The sequence below is a fragment of the Xiphophorus maculatus genome, chromosome 4 (genome assembly GCF_002775205.1).
Source record: "Xiphophorus maculatus strain JP 163 A chromosome 4, X_maculatus-5.0-male, whole genome shotgun sequence".
Taxonomy (NCBI): Eukaryota; Metazoa; Chordata; class Actinopteri; order Cyprinodontiformes; family Poeciliidae; genus Xiphophorus; species Xiphophorus maculatus.
This window is the reverse complement of record NC_036446.1, coordinates 1,540,091-1,564,596: the sequence shown is the minus strand read 5'-3', so window position 1 is coordinate 1,564,596 and position 24,506 is coordinate 1,540,091. Positions and strand designations below refer to the sequence as shown.

At 40.0% G+C, this 24,506-nt stretch overlaps 1 protein-coding gene across 1 annotated transcript; it reads left to right on the top strand.

Annotated features, from left to right (window-relative positions):
• The first annotated feature begins 14,721 nt into the window (after nucleotides 1–14,721).
• On the top strand, nucleotides 14,722–19,967 carry LOC102225647 (CUB and zona pellucida-like domain-containing protein 1). Its single transcript, XM_005809516.2, has 9 exons — nucleotides 14,722–14,974; nucleotides 15,048–15,192; nucleotides 15,339–15,482; nucleotides 15,606–15,664; nucleotides 17,460–17,647; nucleotides 17,894–18,288; nucleotides 18,377–18,473; nucleotides 18,972–19,152; nucleotides 19,377–19,967. Coding segments are annotated over exons 3-9 (1,059 nt in total). The 5' UTR covers nucleotides 14,722–14,974; nucleotides 15,048–15,192; nucleotides 15,339–15,480; the 3' UTR covers nucleotides 19,514–19,967.
• Nucleotides 19,968–24,506: the final 4,539 nt, after the last annotated feature.

Sequence of the window (24,506 nt, the reverse complement as noted above, 5' to 3'; positions counted from 1 at the left end):
TTGCTGAGATTATTTGGACGTTTGGAGAGAGAAGGAATCCCAACCTGATGATCTGAACAGATTTTACCGAGCGACTCAAAAAGTCTGAGCGACAATATCTGATCAGGTTTTGTTGAAATTTATATTTGTAAGTGTGGATGTGGCTTCAGTGGACGTATGATGAAAAGTACTGCCCAAAAATACTACATAAATCCATACATCTTTTTGTTAGTAAATGAAAAATAAAAAGTTAAAAACAGCTTTTTATTTTTCATTTACTAACAAAAAGATGTATGGGATTCCATCCGTGAAGCTAAACTATCACAAATGAACAGCAATAATTTGGTGTTAAATTTTCTGTCATAAAGGGAAAAAAAATGGTGGTTAATTTTCACCATGTTGTTCATTCAAAATGTCAGTTTCAATCTAAATATGTAATTACTAAGCTAAATATTTAGATTAAAGGCTGTAAAGGATATTTAGCTTTAAATTAAACAGTTAGCTTAGAACTAAATATTCCTATTTCAAACTAAATAAATCAAATATTTAGTGTGTAAATAAAATTTGTAGATTGTTAGCAGAAGGTTTATCTTTCTAATTAAAACAATGAATAAATAATATTCTGGAAATATGAGTCTAAAAAAAATGAAGCTCCATTTTTTTCTGTTATGACAATAAATAACTTGAATTATTGCTTTTAATTGTCATCACTGAAGCTCTTACATCGAGTTTCCTCCAGTGATTACAAGCCTTACTGTTTCCCCTCTACAGGGTAACAGTAAGGCTGTCACCCTGCCTGCCTCCACCAAGCAACTCGATAAGAAATAAGAGATTTAGTTAATCTTTCATGGGTGCAAACAAACTAACTCAAATCTGCAAACTAAACACATGCAACTTTCCTTACAATGAAATGCGGCGCCATTAAACTGGAAATAAACAGGATTTCCTGCAGCATAAAATTTAGTCAAACAAATGTAGTTATTTTTTAAATCAAATTCAGACGACCAACTTATTTATTTGACCTACAAAAACTTCTGTTTTGAACTTATATGTTCTCTAAATGCCTAGAAGCAAAGGTGACCCTTGTATTAAAGACTAAAACAAATTAAATGTTCTGTTTAAAATTCAGTTAAAACTAAAGAAACTCATGTACTCATGACAATCTGCAGCCACAACACCAGGGGGCGCTGGAGGTCAGAGTACTTTCTGTGTTGCTGCGACACATCGTCACTTAAAGCGAATATTTTTGTCAGGTTTAAAGGCCCTATAACATTTAATTTGAACATTTTCTGTTTCAAACGTAACAGAAAATGGAATACTGTAAAACAATTTTTTTTTTAAGCCTCTTCATGCAAAAGGGAACAAAAAATGTTTTACTTAACATAAAAACAAGGAAAACAAACAAACAAAAATACAAGACAGACAAAAATTAAACAAGGATAAACATGGGCAAAAAAATAAAGAATTAAGGAAAAACTAGAGGTGGAGATAAAATTATTACAATTTAAAATCACAAATAAATAAATAAACTGAGTTAACTTTAATTCAAACAGCCATTATGAAAGCCTCTAAGTTTTTCCAGGATGTAAAAGCTTATATTTATAATAAATTCTTCTTTTCTTGCTTTGACTGAATGCCCGCCATCTGTGTAAATTAAAAATTAAATCATATCCATTCCTGTATTATTTTAATATTTCAAACAGATTTCCACACTTCATGCAGATGGAGGCCACGTCGTCCAGGCCTGCAGGGCGACTCCCTACGGAAACCCCAACTCCTGCATCAGCTACACCACCATCGAAAACCCGTACCGAGAAAAAGGATTTCTAGTTTAGATCACCCTGAGTGGAGAGTCCAGCAGCTCAAACCTGCAGCCGTAAAACTAAACTGAAGGTTTGGCTCTTCTGCATGGCTAATTCTCTACCTGCTCGTAGTTTAACTTCTTTTTTTACAAACAAACCTTTTATCAGTGGCATAACTTTTTTTTAAAGGTTACTCAATGCATGGTTTATTTGGTAATTGCCCTTTAGGACCCAATTTTTTTCTGTTTTCATTATTATCAACTTTCTCATGAGCTATATCAATTAATGCATTTTATTTAACGATAATACATAAAATGTATTCAAGTTTTAAACGCACTTGCATTCTTCATTGAAAAGTAATCACATTTCTTCTCCGTGTGTCTGCAGGTCTGCATCACCTGCTCGGTTCTCCTGTGTGAGAACGTCGTTCCTGGTACTCGGTGTTCTCAGGGATGCACCAACCAAAGGAAGCTCCTTCTCAAACTAACAGCCACTCCATTTCCCAGGGACCTCTGGCACTAAAGGTGGGCATGCAGGTGTTATAATCCTCAGTGTTGTTCAGGTTATTTAGTGTTTTTTTCCCATTGTTATTTTAACAGATGTCAGTTATTTTCTGTAAAAAAATTAATGTGGTAAGAAATGTGCACCGAAATTGACCTGCAAAGGGCGTTTATGATTTTGTGCAAAAATAATTATGTTTTAATGTGATTTATCATACGTTCCTCTGTTTTTATAAATCTCAGTATCTGGCCCTGGCCTGAGTTTGGGCCTGAACTGGTCTTCATCGTCGTCGACCAATCAAGAGGAGCCAGATCTAAATATTAACCTCAGCCAACCTCTGAGACTGATTAATCCAGATCTGATACTCTTTAAGCTAAGCTTCTTTACAGCTATTGTGCTCTGATTTATTATTATTTATTCTAGACCACACAAAACTCCAAGCTTCTTCAATAAATTAATGCAACATAAAAATGTGTTGATATAATTCAAATTTTCTCAAAGTTCAGAGATTTTTGGTATAATTACTGAGCCATTTCTCGAGGCAATTATCAACTAGTTTCATTCTTAAAAATACATTGTTGTCACTCTTTCTATATGGTTTTAAGTTGTTTCTAAGCCGACACACCAATACATTTTTGTTATGAACTTTCTAACCCATTATTAATAACTGGAAGGAAAGTAGGTCATTGAGGAAGAAATGTGGTTGGATCACTTAATGTCGGTGAAATCAAATCAAAGAACAATAGTTCAACTCAGGACTATGATAGTGAAAGTAAACATTTTAGGATAAAAATAATTACAGTGTCATCCACACAGTGGGTGCAGGTTGTTTACTGAATTATTTTATGAATGTTCATTTAAACCAGGGGTGAGCGATCCTGGTCCTGGAGGTCCGGTGTCCTGCAACTCTTAGACGTCTCCCAGGTCCAACACGCTTGAATCCAACAGCTAAATCTCCTCCTCAGTGCAGTCAGGTTCTCCAGGTTCTGCTAATGACCTCATTATTTGACTCAGGTGTGTTGAATAGAGACACATCTAAAAGTTGCAGGAGACTTTTAGGCCCTCCAGGCCTGGAGATGCCCACCCCTGATTTAAATAGTAGTATTTATATCGGAGGGTTAGGGTTCAAAGCAGGAACAAAACACATTTCCAGAAAACAAACTTAAACTTTGTTGTGTGCAGATGCATTTTCAGCCTCATCTTTCCTTCTGCTAAATAATCCCTGACAGCTTGATCAACTGGTTTCACAGTAGAGGAGCACATACCTGTGGTGTCTGTCATAAAACGTAACGATAGCATCAGACACACCCAGCTTCCAGTAAGAACAGCAAAGAACTTCCTCCATATTTGTTTGCCTTCGTTAGAAGAGAAAACATATTTCCTTGCTGTAGCATAGTTTCACTCTGAAGGCTACAAAAGTACAATGTTTGATTTAAGTCCAGCTATTCAAGGCAAAATTTAAAAAACAAAAGATGAGATCTTTGGTTGGCAAATTATTGGGGGAAGCCCTGATGCAGAGGTAAAGTAAAATTTGCTCAATGATGAAGCAAAACACTTACAGTTTATGGCACAAAGAGAACAACATGCAAACAGCATAATGCAAGAATCAAGAACTGAACAAAGGCAGGCCCGGTGGAATGAGCGGGCGTTGGGGGGTCCGGGGGGATCAGGCGAAGGATGTGTTAGAATCATGGCAGCAAACCTGCAAAAGTCCAAAAGACCTTGGACAGTTTTTATCTCCAAACTAACCCAGTGAGTTGAGTAATGCTGTTGGATACAAGTAATGTTAGATACATGATGACTAGTGACAATATTTCACATTAAGCTTGTAAACAAGTACAGGATGCTAATTTTGTTTTCTATGTTCAAAAGTGAGTAGTACTGGTTTAATTTACTTGAGTAACGTTTTGGAAAAAGGTTAATAAGAGTAAATTTACTTCTCTGTACTTTTTTCTTTAACTGAGCAATATTATTATTATTGCTACTCTAATTTGAGTAGACAGATTTAGCATTTACAGAAATACATTTCAGAGAGGAAACATTTGGTTCTTGGATTTCTGCAATGTACGAAGTTTTCCTTGACATTTCACTGAATCGACTGGAGAGTTGGGTCGGACTCTCCGGTCCAGTGCTCAACTGGTTTGAATCTTACATAAAGATCAGGGATTTCTTTGTTTAAATTGGAAACTTCTCAACAAAGAGGTCAGAGGTCAAATGTGCGGTACCCCAAGGGTCAATCCTAGGACCCCTTTTATTCAATATTTATATGTTTTGGGTTTTTTTTTGAATAAACAGCACAATGTTTACATTTGATAGAACTGATTATGATAAATCACCTTTATACTGACATTGATGAACACACACACACACACACACACACACACACACACACACACACACACACACCTACAGGAGAGTATTCAGGAACATGTTTACACAACTCAATAATTTAATGCAATGCATTAGTCATTTTAGTGTATAAAGAAAAAAATAATTTCCTTTTAATATAATCTTAATTATTTTATATTAGAGATAATAAACTTTGATAAATCAGTCATTGTGAAACATCAGCCACGTATGTTATTTGTTGGGTTCTGCAGGGGAGTGGTTTTCTTCTCCTTCACAGGCTGGCAGGCTGATGGGATCCAGCTGTGACTCATCACCACCAATCTGCCTTAAACAAGAGCGGCTTCCCGGAAGCAGGTGCCAGATGGTTCTGATTCTACAGTGGTACTGTCTTGCGGTCAGTGCTGTATTCCCAGTGTCCTTGTTCTGACTCCTTTTCATATGTCCTTTCCTCTACAGTGAACCCGTGCTGAACACTCTCTGAGACATACTCACCTGAAGTATCTGATCCTCGCTGCTCCGTTGGGCCTTGCCACCTGGGTGCGTCACGCCCTCAACCACCTGCTGGAACTCCTCCATCTGGAAACCACCAAACCACACCAACTGTTGGAGCCCCATGTCCTCTCCTCTGCTTACCTCTACTCGCAGACTGTAAGCCACCAACCGGTTACTCCGCCATTCCCTTCATTACTTCCGTCTTTAACTGTTTGCCCCTTGCAGTTCCTCCGCTGGCCCGGTTCCCCCCTGCTGTCGCAGATCGACGCCCCTCCATAGGCTCTCCAGCACTTTCTACTGTTAAATAAATCTGTTAAAACTGTTTGGGTGTCTGTAGTTGTTGCTTGCATTATGACATTATTTTTTTAAGGGAAAAAAAAATTGTTACAGTATGATTTGTCAACTCTATGTACAGATTTACTACTACATGAATGTCATGATGTAGTTTGGTATAAATGTTATTATAATTCCATTAGCAAATATGGGTTAAATGTGTTAAACTCCCTTTAATTCATTAAAGGGATTAAATTTCTAAAACAAAGAAATCCCTGTTCTTTGTGTAAGATTCATTGAACATTATGTTCAGTGTTATAACATTGAATATTATAACATATTCAATGTTATAATGAATATAACATTTCATTATAAATGTTTTATTATTGTGAGGATTTGAGTTTTTCCTGTGTTTATTTCAGGTTTCTGTGTCTGAGTCTCCATGTTGTCCTGTCTCGCCTCGATTGTTCCCAGCTGCGTCTCGTTCCCTGATTACCCTCTGTGTATTTAATGTCACCTGTGTCTCTGTCTCAGGTCCTTGTCTCGTTTGGCTTCTTGTCTGCTGTCGAGTCGTTTCGGTTCAGTTGTTTCCAGTTCTATCAGCTCTGAGCTTAGTTAAGTCAGTTCATCTGTGCTGCGTGGATTTCTAGACTTTTGGATTATTTCATCGTTAAACAACCATCATTCACTACAACCTGGGTCCTCTGCGTTTGCCTCACCACCGCACAAATCACAACGGTTATAATTTGGTGGGTTATCATTTTCAACCTCTCTAAAGCAGATTGGAGTTTCCACTGAGCTCTTCAACCCATCCCATGATGGGAATTGCTGTTTTCGACAACTAAACAGGTTTAGTTATCAGAATGGCTGTTCCAGGTCATCTGGAACATTAAAGGTGTTAAGGCAGGTCCAACAAGTTCTTCTGCATTTCTGTTGTTTCCCAAAACTGATGCATGATGGTCCTTGTTGCAGGGTATAAAATGAAGAGGCCCTTTGTAGGATGGACCACTGGTCAGGATGGCTACCATCACTGTACTGCTGCATCTGCTGCTGATGGTCACTGCTGCCTCTGCGTGGTATTACCACTACTTTTCTTCCTTTGGTGGGTCAGTGACCTTCACTCCCAAAGGCAGAAATTCAGATGGGAATTATGAGGTGAGTGTCTTTCTACTGCTCTTTTTAGGACCAGGTACAAAATGTGTCACATTAAGAATTTAAATCAAATTTGATAATTATAAGAAAATTATTATAAAGATTACCCTTTCTGTGGATAATTTTATTGTTACTACTATTGATATCCGATCACTGTTGGAGTAGAAAAGAATAAAAACAGCCTTTATTTTCCCTTGTAAGGGAAATTCATTTATAGCAGCAGTAGGTTCACACAAACACTACTTTAAGTGTTAATATGATATATAAAATAAGATTAATAATAATATACTGTACAGGACTACAACAGAAAACACTGTGCAGCTTTTAGAAATAGGCTTATTGGCCTCATGATTCAAGGGTTGAACAACTCATGTTTTCAACTATTGTATATAATGTTTATGTATCAAACATTGAAAAAGACAGACTGTTTACAATCCAGTATATCAGCGCAGATCAATTTTAGCAGCTCTGAATATTTCTATCAGTTACAGTGAAAGTTTTCCGGTACAGAGCTTTATTTGCTACAGAGTTTATGTTAACCTTTTTCAGGTGGAGCTTCGACAGAAAGACACTGTTTATATCTACTACCACTCATCTGATGAGGGAACCTGCCTGAGTGGTGACTGTGGGACTAGGACACAGCGCTCTGTAAACTACGTTACTTCTGGTTCTTATGGTCTTACTTGGACACAATATGAGACGAAAACGACTACAAAGCTGGCCAGTAATCTTCCGTTTGAAATGAGGTGAGATTTCAGATGAAGAATTCCTCAAATAAAACATATTGCAAAAATAGCCTCACTAGTTTAAACATTTATCCTTCTACTGCTCAATTGAACAATTTTGTTGTGATCTTCTGACTAGTGAAAAATTCCACCTTACAGGCATCATGTCAATCATTTTAAGAATATCAATAAATAATTGAGAGAGTAGTAGAAGAGGAAGACCAAAAAATAATATTTATGGATGTGGTGACAGAGGACATGACGTTAGTTGGTGTGAGGGTAGAAGATGCAGAGTGTAGGACTAAATGGGGACGGATGATTTGGTGTGGTGACCCCTGAAGGGAAACGTAGAAAAATAATTTTGACATTTTGAAAGCTCTATTTATACTAAAACATTCCATTGCTGTACAGTCTGTAACTTTTTTAAAGGGTTTATTGAATGAGCCTTATATTTGAGAGTGGTCAGACAAGAAAGTGGACAATGAGAGGGGGGAAGACATGCAGCAACGGTCATCAGGATGGGACCAGAGCCTGAGACGGCTGCGTGGAGTACTGAGATCTCCCCATGTGGTGGCGCTGTATCCCTGCGCCACCACAGCAACCCGTATCGTGCAACTTTAGATGTGTGTCTGGTTCAACACACCTCAATCAAATGGCTGGATGACCTCTGCGATATGCAGTTCAGATCTCCAGACACCTGAACTGCGTTAAGCTGTGCTGAAGCACCGTTTCATGGGGATCACAGTCCATATCAACTTTTATGGTCCAAAGGGAACAGAATCAGTCTGAAGACATAAAAGCCATTAGATTTTCCCCAAATCACAGAAGGTTGTGGAACTGAAGAAAATACAACGTGTTCTATAAATCTGTTCAATTATACATTTTGTTAATTTTACTGAACAATATAACTGCATCAATTTTTCATTCATGTCCTTATTAAAACCCTTCATTTAACAGATACCCATACGATTCCTACTGGTACCACGGAAATGGTTTCTGGTTTCCAAATGTGGCAAATTATTATTATCCATGGAAAATGATGACACACGTGGATATGGGGATCCGATCAGATACTCAGGAATCTAACAGACCTCCTGTCATTACCACCCCTAATATTCTCAGGTAATTTATACTCGCTTGTTTACTTGCAAATATTTATTAATTTTAAAGGCATAAATCCACCAACAACTCTGGTGTTATATTTAGAATATTGCTACAAAATATGTCTTATTGTGCCCTAAATACTAAGATAGATGTCTGTTGGTAGGACAGCTGCTGTTTATTTATGTTCATCCATCTGATTATCATCTGTATCAGTATCACTACTTAATAATCACAAATTCTGCTACAGTTGCAATGTCTCACTTTAATCTAGGGATAGAGTTAGCGTTACATAATATTCCTAATTATGGGCTCAGTGGGCTCTTAATTTTTTCCAGAGCTGTAGGCTATATATGTGTGTGTATTTTTTTTGTGTATATAAATGTGTGTGTACAAAAATATACTGGATTGAAAGACCTCTCTCTCTCTCCTATATATATATATATATATATATATATATATATATATATATATAAAATGTCATTGTTCCAAAATGCACCACGGAGCACAGCAGGAAATCCTTCCTGCCTTTAGCCATCAAACGTTACAATGCCAAACTCTGAGTGTCTTTACATTTAAGTTTTCTCTACTCATTTATATATTTCCATGCTTGTTGTTTTATAATAAATTTTTTGTTTGATGTTGTAAGCAATGTACACCTGAGTTATATATATTTTTAATGCATTTTAATTTGCTTATGGTTTTATTTGTATTTACTAACAGCCAACACCTTGAATGGAGTAGCTTGTCAACAAATATGCAAATTCCCCTTACGGATCAAATATTCTATTCTAAATTACCTTGATTATGATCAAATTATTCATCCACAAATCTTTGGCGCTTAGTTGGGTAAATAATAGAGTAGCAGCAGTCACAGCATAAGATCCCAGACTTCCCTCTACCTCAATCAGGTCTTTTTAGAGGTGCTTTGACTTTCCCAAGTCAGCTTTAACACTTGATCTCTCCTGAGAACCCTGGCCCAGTAGTAAATGGACATTTTTCAGAGGCTATTTTCACAAGTATGTTTCCTAAAAGACATCGACTAAACATCCTGACTAAGAAAGTAGAACAACTCAAGCCTCTTTTCTCCCTGTAGGGTTCGGGTTGTCAGCCTGCTGCCTTTAGACACAGCTTTTTTTTTTGTGCCATTTTTATTTACTATTTTATTTTTTCAGTCGTACCTACTGCACATCTCATGTACATGAGCAAAATTATGTGGTAAATTGACTGAAAACTCTCTTTTAGAAATTCTCTTCACAACATTGCACTTCATTCAAATACCAAAAGACTCAATCAATTCTTTTTCATCTGAGGACAGTGTCTTCAACTTGGATTTCCTAAATTTCAAGCTCAAGTATCTGCATGAATTTGCTGATTGACACAAAGTACAGATTGGAAATCACCCCAGATCATCATAGATAAAATCCTTAGCTGTGTCCAAGCAGGACAGCCTCTTTCCAGGCATTTGCCCAAATCCGTTACGTCTCCAACCTGCCATTTCTAACCAGGCTTTTGTCTCATTACAGAGTAACAAGTAACTGCCCCCGATCATTTAATATCAAACCTGTTGACCCCGATGGTGACCGTGTAAGATGCAGAGTACCGACAAATCCTAATACATATGAGTGCTCTATATGCAGCCTTCTTAATGGCTTCACTTTCGAACAGGTAAGAATCTTTTTATACCAAAAGTTAAAGAGTAAATTGTTTTTGAAGGATGTCTTTCCTTCCTCTCATTTAACGCAGTCTATGTAAATTAAGCAGCTCATGACTCAATGTAAATAAGTGAACTTGCAATCTGTAACACATTTTCATCAACAGAAATTTTAGCCATACACTATTATCTGAAAACTAAAGCTGACCAAACTCAACAGATGTCACGTCTAAATGTGGTAAATGGACAGATAGCTTAGGGTTTACGGTACATCTATGCCGTCTCATCGCAAACTGGACTTTCATTCTGGATATGAAGTATTTTTCCAGAGGCAGAAGGAAGATCCTGGTGCTCAGCTAGACTCGACCCAAAGAAGAAACTTGAAGCCTTTCCAAGGTCCCACCAGCTGCTCGATTAGCACTATGTACTTAACATGAGCTCAAGATCTACTTCTTCATATCTCCGGATGGTTTATTGGTAGAGAAACATTTCTGGTAAAATCCACAGTAATGATTTATAATGTGGGCACAGATGAGGGTCAAATTTGATGGAATAGCATCTCTAATATGAATTTGATCAGTTTGGTGTCACACAAGCTTCGGACAAAGATCACCAGATCAAAAGACCCTGTCTTTTTTTAAAAATGTTTTTGAGTCATGGCTTTGGTGCATATAGCCAGTGGAGCTCCTAAGGGTGGGGCCAAAGGTGGCCCTGAACCATCGAAAAATGCAAATTATATTTTTGAGATGTGCCACCATAACATTTTACTACCCTTGCCTGGTCACCCCAGTGAAAAGTTTCTGGGTGTGTGCCACTGTACACTGGGGTTCTTTGCAGGCAAGTATAATGTTGGCAGGAGAAACTTCAGTTACTCCATATCTCAGCCACAGTTCTTGAACAGGATGGAGGCTGGGGGATAATCTGGAGCAAGGGACAAGAATGGTTGGTCTCCCTCTTACCTTTTATTTTGTTTGCTTGAACAAAATAAAAGCATCTGTGTATAAATGGGCATCGCAATGAATCTGTGTAGTGCGTTCTGGGCTTTACACTAAGGAAATGAGGAAGGGAGTTTCAGTGGAGAGCACTGGAGTTGAGCCTTTTTTCATTCAGCGTCATCAACAAAGAGGAAAAGGCCGGAGGAAACGATAATGCCGATAATTAAAATGAGGTTGATTGTTTTAATTTATCATGCGATTAATTGATTTGTTTCATGACAGGTCTACCCTCTACACAAATCATGTTTCTTCATTAGCAGAGCAGACACATATGCCTTAAACCTGCCCAAGTCTTGTTGTTAATGTTCAGATCATGAAGTGTGATGAGCTGTTGTAAGTAACTAGGAAATCAGAGTGAAGTTCTCTCCTCAATGAAATGGATTCTGAAAGTAATATTCTATTGTAAATGCTGGGATATTGCAATAATTATCTGACCTCTTCATGATCTTAGAGTTGATTGTCAGCACCTTTTCAAAACCTGAGAGACCACACATTAGCCGACAGAAATCCTAGGTACAACGGTTCGGGTTCGTTCCTGCCGTGTGGTGTCCAACAATGGGCACAAAATAATGGCTACAAGTTCAGTTAACTAATTTTAAAACCAGGCATTAATCAATGCTTTACTACAATCTACCTGCAATGCATGTGGCTAGTGTCAGTGTAAAGTCCTGACTGAATGAAAATCATTATAACCTGTTTACGCCACGTTAACGAAGAACAGCTGAAAAGTTACCGGGTTTATCAACTGCGGTAGCAATTTCGCTCCAACTCCTCCTCTTGTCATTTCTATATTCTTTGCATGTTGAATAAACATTAATGTTGTTTCCACATATCTCCAATCAGTGGCTCAAAAGGTGGCTATGCAGTGTATGCAACGCATAGGGGCGCTGCACTAGAGGGGCGCAAAAACGACGTGAGGAATTTTTTTCCTAGTCAGCATTTAATGTACTTACAGCTGTTTGTGTATGAAATGATCAATAACAGAGGAACAGCACTGATTAGGCTTCCTCTCCTCCTGCCAGCTGCTCTCCCCTCCCGTACAGGTAGCCTGGGCAGCGGCGCTTTGAGAAGCGCTGAGGCGCGATTTTTTCTTTTAAATTTGTAGTAATGCCTCGACAACAGGGAGCTAAAGATGGGCGCAGGAAAAACTCCAGGGCACAAAACGGAAAAGGGGGGATAAAGATGCTGGAGAGACAAAGAAAAGCTTTTCAAAATGGTTGAAAGACAGAAGGTAAGAAATGTCAGTGTATCAACAAGAGAGTTGTAAATATTCAGGTTAGCTTAAGCTAGGCTACAATGACACGCGGTTGTTGTTGTCCAATACGGGACGCGATTTATTCCGTATTGCTGACTGATGCTGTTGTCATGGTTACCTAGAGACGGTTGCTACGCAGCCGCGGTGAGCTGCTATCAACCAGTGTCTTTTTAAAATGTCCACCCGATAAAACATCGTCCTTAGAAACAAAACCTCTGGCAAAAATTCAGACGGCAGTGGGAAGAAACAGGCTAAACAATCACAGTGAAGTTTAATAGGGACATTAAAATAAATGTGTCGGCGACATTCAGTGGCACCCAGTGGGTTTGATATCAGACAGAATGGATCAGGAGAGGAACCGCAGACCCGTCAGAACCTAAAGAACCAGACATCAGTCTCTTCATCCATCAATTATTTCTTGAGACTGAAAAATAATATAGATGGTAATTTAAAGAACAAATCATACAAATAGATTAATAGTAAATAAACAAATATTGTGAAGAGATCATTACAAACGTTTGTTAGGATTGTGTAGGAAAAATGTTGATATTTTATAAATACAGTGTTTTGTGATCAATATTATTTCACCGTTTTATTAATGTGGGTTGCCAGTTTGGATCAGGTTTCCTATCAAGCTAGAAGAATGATAGAAAACATGCTAACAAAAAGCCTCAGACCTGCAGACACAGGATAACAGAAGCGGCTCTTTGGCTCCTTTGTACAAGTTTATGTCAGGGGGAGCGCCGGTGAGACGTTCACAGCCACCTCAAAAATATGTAGTTGCGCCCCTGTCTCCAATGTCCGCTGGACTTCGGGTTGCGCCGTGTCAGCTGTTTGGGATTCCCCTCCATAATTTCCCCTCAGAAAGCAGGAGGAGAATCCGCGCTTTCTGATTGGCTACCTGTCACATTCAACAGGTTGCGTTAACAATCCCAGTCGGGAAAACCCCTGATTTGGATCGAAGCGGCAACGACGATCTACCGTAACGCACCACACAATACAGGATGATCGGTTACAAAATCGCAAGCGACAATCTTAGAACGACCAACTTTCTAAGATTATTTTAAAGTGGAAAATCAGGACAAAAAATCGTGTAGTGTGAACTATTGCATCAGGTAGTTGTATTTGCCCATCTTCTCTATTTAAATCTAATTATTACTGAAGAGCAACATAATATACAGACTTCATAATCTGCAGTCTTTTGGTTGAATGCAGTATTTATTTACACTTTGGTTTTATGTTTAGTTTTTATTCAAATGCGTTTTTTGTTAATGGAGACTGAGAATCCATTTTATTTCTGTTTTTGGCTGTTTTGTCAGCTCCAGTGTTAAATGTTCTTTTGAAAATAAAGTGTATCTATCTTTGGCAGGAATTATTACGTCATTTCCATTAAATCAGTGTAAAAAGGTCTTCAAACAATATTATTGTTTATTGCAATAATTTTTGAGAGAATTAATTGCTCAGCAAAATTTGCTATCGTGACAGGCCTAGTAGAGGTGATATAACTTAGTGGCTGAACTCTGCCAGTGGTTCAGTTAAAATATCGGCAACAGAAACAGATGAACTGCAGACGTGTAAAATGTCTCTGCTGGAAAGAAGTCAAACAGAAGTTGTTTTTCAAAAAAAAAAACTCCACAAACTGCAGTTAAAATGAAAATCAATGCAAATGAGTCAAGTCATTGTGAGCCTCACAGGACAGAGAAAAGCCATACGCAGCTCATGAGGCCACATTACAAATGTTTTACATCCTTGGGTGGATAAATGGACAAACACTTAAGAAAATTGTCTTTCTTGTCAGAATTCCTGCACCGTCACATATACTCCTGGAGGTCAAACTGGATATCACCCAGTAGAGCTTGTGGTGGAGGACTTCCCCAACCAAGGCATCACACTGACTTACTCTGATGGGTCCTACACAAGAAAGTGGCCCCAAACAATGGCACGACGTAAACGCCAGATCACGGCAGCTGCAACCACCACCACAGCCGCTCCAACCACCACCACAGCCGCTGAAACCACCACCACAGCTGCTCCAACCACCACCACAGCTGCTGAAACCACCACCACAGCTGCTCCAACCACCACCACAGCTGCTGAAACCACCACCACAGCTGCTCCAACCACCACCACAGCTGCTCCAACCACCACCACAGCCGCTGAAACCACCACCACAGCTGCTCCAACCACCACCACAGCTGCTCCAACCACCACCACAGCTGCTGAAACCACCACCACAGCTTATCCAACCACCACCACAGCTGCTGAAACCACCACCACAGCTTATCCAACCACCACCACAGCTGCTCCAACCACCACCACAGCTGCTGAAACCACCACCACAGCTTATCCAACCACCACCACAGCTGCTGAAACCACCACCACAGCTGCTCCAACCACCACCACAGCTGCTGAAACCACCACCACAGCTTATCCAACCACCACCACAGCTGCTGAAACCACTACAGCTGCTCCAACCACCACCACAGCTTATCCAACCACCACCACCACAGCTGCTGAAACCACTACAGCTGCTGAAACCACCACCACAGCCGCTCCAACCACCACCACAGCTGCTGAAACCACTACAGCTTATCCAACCACAACCACAACTGCTCCAACCACTACTACAACTGCCCAGTCTTACCGATCATCAATTGAACCTTTAAGCATTCTCCCGCTACGGTTTATTGTTCTTGGTATGTAATACTTTTCGTAAAACTTACTCAAATAAGTGTCTTATTTCTCAATCATTTCTAATCTGATTTCCAGTGGACTCTCACAGTGCTCCTTCATGCCTCGATGGTGATTATTTTCCCATTTTCGTGGCACCAACTCCGATTAATGGAGTAAATCTTCCTGCATATGTCAACCACACCCTTGAAATTAAAGTCAGTTCAAAGGCCCAGTATGCAACGTGAGCAATTTTCTTCTTGCTTCTTATATGTATTATATGTTCTTGAGATTCTTTATCATATCCATATACATATTCTTGTTTAGACCCGTTTATAGTAATGTGTGTGCCTTTCCATTCTGCCATTAAAAACATTTCTTACTCTATAGGATTAATGACCTAATTGTGACAGGCCTACCAGGCATTTCTAAGGAGAGATCTTCCACAGATACATACATTATAAAATGGACACCAACTGAAGATGAACTGAATGGTCATTTCCCTATTTGCTTTGTGTCTGAAGCAAGAGATATGTGAGTATTAAAAACAGGCCCTAGTTTAGCTAGGTGTGACTAGCATAGCCAAAAAATTTATAAATTAATAAACATAGTTTCTTCCATGGTTTAAAGTATTTTCTCTTGTTTGCTGCAATTCAGGTATTACAACATCTATCACTCAGAGCTGCGGTGTGTGACTGTTGATGTTGGTCACCATGGTGAGTCAATAAAGCAGTTTATCCATGATAATAATCTTAATCCCTCATTAATCCGTTACTTAACATTTTAACATGAAAATTTGAAGTCAAATACAGTAGGTACCACCATGTAGAAATTGGATTAACTTTCAGGTTAGCACATATTAGCTTAACCCAGCTAAAGCTGTGGGATGACAGCGTGGTTAGCAGGCATGGTTCCTCTACACTGAGTTATGTTTTATGATTTTCAGCTGAATTTTTTTAAAGTTTAAGTTAAGATTTAGAGCTTATTCTTGTTTTTACTTGATCTTACTAAACCAAGACATTGATGGATTAATCTACAGTTCATGGATATTTTCAGACTTTTATTACACATGAAACAGCTTCTTCATAATAGAATAGAATAAAAGTACTTTATTCATCCCAGCAGGGAAATTACTTCGCAGTTACAGCATAGAGACAAGACACAATAACAACTACCACTGAGTAGTAGTTGTAGATAAAATAAAATATAAAATGCTATAAATTGTAAAATATGACATGCTTTCAATATAAAAGCAGCTTAGAGCAGTCCTTGCATAGATTCAAAAAATGCAGATACAGTATGTATATGTAAATATATGTACAGCAGTGTGCCACAGTGCAGTTGTGCAAAATCGGACTGATTAGTGCAGAACAATGATTTAGCTTTTATTGTACAGTGAGATGGCATGTGGCAGGAAGGATTTCCTGTATCTGTCCCTACGACAGCGGAGCTGGAGCAGCCTATGTGAGAAGGTGCTCCGCTGTCTGTCCACTATGTGGTGGAGAGGCTGCTGTTTATTGTCCATAATAGACAGAACCTTCTTCAGTGTCCTCCTCTCCACCACAGTTTCCAGGGACTCCAACCTTAGTCCCAGTACAGAGCCAGCTTTCCTGATGATTTTGTCTAGTCTATTAGAGTCGCTGGCTCTGATGCTGCTTCCCCAACACACAGCAGCAAAGAAGATGGCGCCGGCAACAACACTGTGATAAAAGGTCTCCAACATCTTGCTGCACACATTGAAGGATCTCAGCTTCCTTAAAAAATAGAGTCTGCTCATCCCCTTCCTGCACACAGCGTCAGTGTTAGATGCCCAGTCCAGTCTGTTGCCGATTACAACTCCCAGGTATTTGTAATCCTCCACCTCCTCCACCACTTCCCCTTTGACCTTTAGTGGCCGTGAAGGTATCTTCTTCCTTCTGAAGTCAATCACCATCTCTCTGGTCTTACTAATGTTGAGCCTCAGGTGATTCTGGTCAGACCACTCCACAAAGCTGTCCACCAGTGTCCTGTACTCCCCCTCCCCTCCATCCCCTATACACCCGACAACCGCTGAGTCATCAGAAAACTTCTGTAGGTGACATGACTCAGAGTTGTACTGGAAATCAATGGTGTACAAGGTGAAGAGAAAGGGAGAAAGCACAGTTCTCTGTGGAGCTCCTACGTCACTGACCACCACACCAGACAGGACACTGCCCAGACGGACAAACTGTGGCCTGCCTGTCAAGTAGTCAGTCACCCAGGAGATCACTGAGTCGTTGACACCCATCCTCCGCGTACTACTTTTTAAATGTGATGCCATCACAGCTGGCAGGGAATAAGAATGTTTTGTAGTCAAGAATTTATTCCTGGCCATATAGATGCTAATAATTCACTTCTTGATTTTGATGCTTTATCTTTAAAGTTAGATGCTCCTGATAATCATAAACTTTAAATGGTACACCTTTTTAACACATTTGCCACTACCCATAATGATGTGAAAATAATGTGAAACTTACCCTGTGAACATTGTAGAGGCTGTTGTGACCTGCAATGAAACAACTATGACTATAGAAATGGCAAAGACCTACACCATCAAACGCAACGAGGACAACCTGCATCTAAATAGCTTCACTGATTCTTCTTGTGACCTCAAAAGACTCTCTAACGAAACCCATGTGGTGGTTATCATGGAGCTGGGCGCATGTGGGACACATGTTCAGGTACAGAGAAACAAAAACGAACCAAACACTGTGGCAGATTTAAACAATGAATGAAAGAATTAAATTACACAAAAAAATTAAACTAAAAACCAAAGAATAAACGTGTTTTTGAATATTATTGTACATATCAAATCTTCTGTCTGATCAGTTTTCTTTAGGTTCAGGCAAACACATTTATCAAGACAGGAAGTTTTTGTAACTGTAACAAACCGTTTTTTCAATGAGTGTTTAATTCTTTCTTTCCAGGAGGATGAAGATAGGATATACTTTCAGAATGAAATCACTTCAGCTGACCCAAATAAAATCATTTCCAGGCAGCACAATGTCGAAATTGCCTTTTCCTGCTCCTACCCAAAGCGAACCAACATAACCCTGGGATTCAGACACAAAAATCCGTACGCCTTCAGAGAGAAAGGCTTTGGTGCTTTCACCTTCCAGTTTGAATTCTTTGAGAGCCAGCGCTTCAGCAAACAAGTAAACGCCAGCAGCTACCCGGTGGAGGTTTACCTGAAGCAGATGATCTACATGCAGATCGAGGCCACCTCGTCCATCCCAAACACTGAGCTGTTTGTGGAGTCCTGCAAGGCGACTCCCTACGACAACCCCAACTCCCGCATCAGCTACACCATCATCGAAAACGGGTACCGAGACAAAAAAAAGTGATTTTTTTAAAGATTGTTACTACAAAGTTTTTCTGTTTGTCTAAAACATTCTAACCATTGTTTTCAGATGTGTGAAGGACAGAACAGTGCAAATCTACCAAAGCTCAAAGTCTCAGTTCAGGTTTGGCATGGAGGCTTTTGAGTTCATCGGAGCTCACGAGGAGGTGAAGTTACTTTTTTTATGTTTCATGACCCAATGTTAGTATTATTAAATCTTCTCAAAACCTACCTTTAGTATAAAGAATATCAAGGAAAACCCAACCTATAATACTTTTATTTATCTGGAAAATGAACTTATAGTCAGGATTTTTACAGATCTTCAGCAATGGGGCATTTTCAGGGAGCTGAAAGCAACAGCTGCCAAATGTGAGAAATCAACACAAGAAACAAATAAATTAAAAACAGCGTTTCGACTACCAACACTTCTTATATCAATACACCCACAAACACTTAGTGGCCTGTATGCAACTCAAAATTGTTTCATCCATCTATTATCGAACAGGCTTATCCTTGCAGGGTTTCAAATGTGGCTGTTTCCCAACTTCAACAATCTAAGATTGTTTCAGTTCAAGCACAATATCGCAGCTAACTTTCTGCAAATGTACGTTTTTAAATGCATTGATATAAAAAGATGAATCTGTTTTTCCTCTATGTTTCTGCAGGTTTACATCACCTGTTCGGTCCTCCTGTGTGAGATCGGCGCTCCTGGAACTCGATGCTCTCAGGGATGCATTACATCAAACTCAAGGAACAATCGCAAGAAGAGGGACGCTACTGCTGAGACTAGCAGCCACTCCATTTCCCAGGGTCCTTTGTACCTTGCTAGGACTAAAGATGCCAAAGGTGAGACTGAAAGTTCACCAGCTGATGTTTCTCTACCATTAATGTAGTGTCTCCCACTGAGATTTCTCTCTCACTGTCTCACTACGTTATATTTTTCACAACATAATTTTTACTTTCACTACTTTTGATGTTTGTATTTCTAGCATATCCCTGTAACAACACACTGTGCTAATTACACAAATGCCTGAGTTACTGAACATAACTTGGTTTTTTCACTATGTCAGTGACTGGACCAAACCTGAGCCTGGGCCTGAACATGGTCTTCATCATCGGCTGCCTGCTGGCGTGTGGAGTGGTTGTCTACCGATCTAGAAGAGCCAAAGCTAAATACCAACTGCTGGCAACCTCTGAGACAAACTGAGCTCAGATCTGCTGCTTCCTTAGTTTCTGTCTTTTTCTCTACTGGTGGTTTGAATGATAATTACTCCATATGGTAAAAAAGATAACACTATTTGAAAATAAAACACTAAACCTTATGTGTGGGATGAAATAATGTGGATGTTTTTGAATATATTTCTGATTGTTTTGAAAATAAATTTACATAATTTTGAACATGACAAAGCTGAGCTATATATCAGCAATATCCCTAATTTTTACTTGTATTTTTTAAAGTTTTGTTGGCTCTAGTGGCCTTTATTTTAGGGTGATCAGACAGGAAAGTGATTAATGAGAAGGGGGAAGACAAAAAGTCATCAGGCTGGGAATTGTATCTGTGATGGCCGTGTCTACTTGTAATTTATTTACTTTTCTTTTCCCATGTGAAAATACGTGTCCTGCTGTGAAATGAGCGCAATAAAAAGTTTATAAGCAACTGATAACTTTACTCTGTGTTCAAAAAATTATTTACAGATGATTATGTTATGTTGTGTGCTTTCTCTATAACATTTAGATTTATTTAGTATAGATTGGCAAAGGACAGAATCAATGTTTACAGAGATTTGGAGAGCCAAACCGCTCTACATGTGGACAAAACATCCGACCACGTCGAATGTCTCCTGTTACTCTGTAACGTATAGGTTACTAAACCTTTTGATTTGGGCCATTTGGTCCCAAAAATGTTTTTGTTAGAAAAATAATATTATGCTTGGAGATGAATCAATCAAAAAACAAAATATTATACAATTATAAAACACTTATAACTATAGTTATAATTATGATATATTATAATATATTATAGCTATAACTATATCATTATATACAGTACAGACCAAAAGTTTGGACACACCTTCTAATTCAATGGGTTTTCTTTATTTTCATGACTATTCATAAGGCAATAAATCCCACTTATTAACCTGACAGGGCAGGTTGACCTATGAAGTGAAAACCATTTCAGGTGACGACCTCTTGAAGCTCATCAAGAAAATGCAGAGTGTGTGCAAAGCAGTAATCACAGCAAAAGGTTGCTGCTTTGAAGAAACTAGAATATAAGGGCTATTTTCAGTTGTTTTACATTTTTTTGTTTAGTGCATATTTCCACATGTTATTCATAGTTTTGATGCCTTCAGTGTGAATTTACAATGTTAATAGTCAGGAAGCGACTAAAGGCTCTTATTGTTGCAAAAGGAGGATCTACTAAATATTAATGTCACTTTGCCCATATTTGTGCACCTGTCAAAAATGTTGTTTTAATGCGTACTGCACATTTTCTTTTAGTCCAATAACCAGAACTAAATACCAACTGGTGCCAACCTTTGAAACTTTAAATCTGCTACTTTCAAAACTTAATTTCTCATTTAAAAAATACTCTTTGCTTGAAGGTAAAAAACTTTATTTTGCAAAAAGGTGTCTTTACTTTTAAGAAACAAAACAATGATTCATAATGTCTAATATTTGAATAAGTTCTGTATTTTGGGATCAATTTACAGTACAGACCAAAAGTTTGGACACACCTTTTAATTCAATGAGTTTCCTTTATTTTCCTGACTATTGACATTGTAGATTCACACTGAAGGCATCAAAACTATGAATAACATGTGGAAATATGCACTAAACAAAAAAGTGTAAAACAACTGAAAATAGCCCTTATATTCTAGTTTCTTCAAAGTAGCAACCTTTTGCTGTGATTACTGCTTTACACACACTCTGCATTTTCTTGATGAGCTTCAAGAGGTCGTCACCTGAAATGGTTTTCACTTCATAGGTCAACCTGCCCTGTCAGGTTAATAACTGGGATTTATTGCCTTATAAATAGTCATGAAAATAAAGAAAACCCATTGAATTAGAAGGTGTGTCCAAACTTTTGGTCTGTACTGTACATTTTTCTTTTTTTTCATACCAAAACTATATAGAACAATCAATGTTTTAATCCTTTTTTGTGCCACTGACAACCATTAAAAATTATTCTTCACAAATGCATTGCAATTTGTTTTTTCATTCACTTATGAGGAAGTCTTCAAATTTCCTATTGATTTTTTCACAAAGTGATTTTTTTTTTTTTACCCCTCCAGGGTCTTTTGTGGCTCTAGTGTCCCTTATATGACAGGAGGCTGACAGGAAACGGGGAAGCAGAGGGGGGAATATCGTCGGGTCCGGGAGTCGACCCCACGACGGCCGCGTCGAGCACTCAAGGCCTTCAAATATGGGTCACGCTAACCGCTACGCCACCACGGCACGCCCACAAAGTGATATTTTATAATTATTCCAAATATAGAATAGAATAGAATAGAAAAGAATAGAATTCAACTTTGTCATTGCACTGTCACACGTACAAGCAACAAGATGTAGTTTGCATCTATCCAGAAGTGCTCTACGAGATATAAATATTTATTTACAGATGTACAAGACTATGTATGTATGGACTATAAGGGGTTATAGCAAGAGATATAGATATTGTGTATAAATATAAATATGGGAGCTATACGCACAGATTATACAGATTATACAAGAATGTTAGGGAATGGATTATAGATAAATAATGGCAGATAAAATTTACAGGTTGTATGTGTGTGTGAAGAAAACAGTCCTTGATGTGTGTGTGTGTGAGGATAGTCCATGTGTTATTGTTGTATGAGAGGATAGGGGAGTACAGTCCTTATAGTTTATGTTTTATGTCAGGAGGCGTTCAAAAGCATGACAGCTGTGGGAAAGAAGCTGTTCCGGTGCCTGGTGGTTCTGGTCCGTAGGCTTCTGTAGCGCCTCCCAGAGGGCAGGAGGGAAAAGAGTGTGTGTGCTGGGTGAGTGGAGTCCTTTGTGATTTTCCCGGCCCTTTTCAAACACCGCTTCCTGTAGATGTCCTTGATGGCAGGGAGCGTTGCCCCGGCGATATACTGGGCAGTTTTCACCACCCTCTGCAGCGCCTGCTGGTCGGAGACAGAGCAGTTCCCGTACCAAGCTGTAATACAGTTGGTGAGGATGCTCTCAATGGTGCAGCGGTAGAAGTTCGTGAGGATCTCTGAGGACAGGTGGTTCTTCCTCAGGGTCCTCATGAAGAAGAGGCACTGATGCGCCTTCTTAATGAGTTTGGAGGAGCTGGTCGTCCAAGTCAGGTCCTCGGAGATGTGGACTCCCAGGAACTTAAAGGTGTCCATACTCTCCGCCACTGTCCCCTTAATGTGGATGGGTGGATGTGGGTCAGCGTTCCTCCTGAAGTCCACGATAAGCTCCTTGGTCTTCTCGGTGTTCAGCTGCAGGTTGTTTTTGTCGCACCACTCAGCCAGACGGTCTACCTCCTCCCTGTAAGCGGCCTCGTCATTATCTCTGATGAGGCCGATCACCGTGGTGTCGTCTGCGAACTTGATGATGGCGTTAGAGCCATGGACAGGTCTGCAGTCGTAGGTGAAGAGGGAGTAGAGGAAGGGACTCATCAGACAGCCTTGTGGCACTCCGGTGTTTATGATGATGGTGGATGAGAAGTGGTTGTCCAGCCAGACATGTTGAGGTCGACTGGTCAGGAAGTCGAGCAACCAGTTACACATGAGCGGACTGATGCCGAGGTCTGTGAGTTTGGTAATGAGTAGTGATGGGATGACAGTGTTGAATGCTGAACTAAAATCTAAGTACAGCAGTCTGGTGTAAGTGTTCTTACTGTCCAGGTGAGAAAGGACAGAGTGCAGCGCTATAGAGACTGCATCCTCTGTGCTCCTGTTCTGCCTGTATGCAAATTGGTGGGGGTCTAGTGTGGGGGGGAGACAGGATCTGAGGTGTGCTAGGACCAGCCGCTCCAAGCACTTGGTAATGATGGGGGTAAGGGCTACCGGACGGTAGTCACTGAGTCTGGTTGGGTTGGGATTCTTGGGGATTGGGACGATGGAGGTAGACTTGAAGCAGGTCGGTACCACAGTGCGGGCCAGGGACAGGTTGAAGATGTCTGTCAGCACTCCTGCCAGCTCCCCAGAGCACGTTCTGAGGACACGTCCAGGTATGCCATCAGGCCCCGCAGCCTTGTGGGATTTAATCCTGCTCAGAGCCGCTCCTACGTCAGTGGGGAGGAAAGTCAGTGGCTGTTGGCCTGGGGCGGTAGCTGCTTTGGTTGCAGTTGTGGTATTCCCTCTCTCAAAACGAGCATAGAAGTTGATAAGTTTGTTGAGGAAGGAGACATCAGTAGAAGCGGGGGTGGTATTGGGGTTCTTGTAGTCTGTGAGAATCTGAAGGCCTTGCCACATACGTCGGGGGTTGGCATTAGAAAAATGATCCTCCACCTTCCTTTTGTAGTGGTGTTTGGCCTTCTTGATTCCCTTCTTCAGCTCAGCCCTGGCTGCACTGTAAGTCTGTGCATCCCCTGACCTGAAGGCGATGTTGCGGGCCTTCAGCAGGAGACAAACGTCTCGGTTCATCCAGGGTTTCTGGTTGGGGTACATGGTAATGCGTTTGCAGGTGGTGACACGTTCTATGGTGGTGGAAATATGGTTCAGTACAGATGAGGCATACTGATCCAAGTCTGTATGGTGGAAAATAGTCCAATCTGTATTCCTGAACCGGTCCTGGAGCACAGCGTCTGAGCCCTCTGGCCACACCTTTACTGTCCTCACGGTAGGTTTCACACGTTGGATGAGTGGTAAGTACCGAGGTGTGAGGAACAGGGAGAGATGGTCTGATTGTCTGATGTTGGGGAGGGGTGTCACATTGTAGGCTCCAGCCAGATTGGAGTAGACATGGTCCAGGGTCTCCTCTGGTGTGGCAGGAGACATGTTGGTAGAATCTGGGAAGAACTGTCTTCAAGTTGGAGTGATTGAAATCACCTGCAACAATAAAAGCAGCCTCGGGGTATTTGGTTTGGTGTTTGCTAATAGCCGCATAGAGTTCTTTCATGGCTAGCTTGGCATTAGCATCCGGGGGGTGGGGTAGGGGTGGGGGTTGCACGGCAGTGAGGATGATCGAGGTGAATTCCCTTGGGAGGTAATCAGGTCTGCATTTGA

Excerpts from the sequence above, each read along its gene's own strand:
- LOC102225647 (XM_005809516.2), top strand. Across the intron at positions 17,648-17,893 it reads CATGTGGGACACATGTTCAG|GAGGATGAAGATAGGATATA; the intron begins GTACAGAGAAAC and ends CTTTCTTTCCAG. Across the intron at positions 18,474-18,971 it reads TCATCGGAGCTCACGAGGAG|GTTTACATCACCTGTTCGGT; the intron begins GTGAAGTTACTT and ends ATGTTTCTGCAG.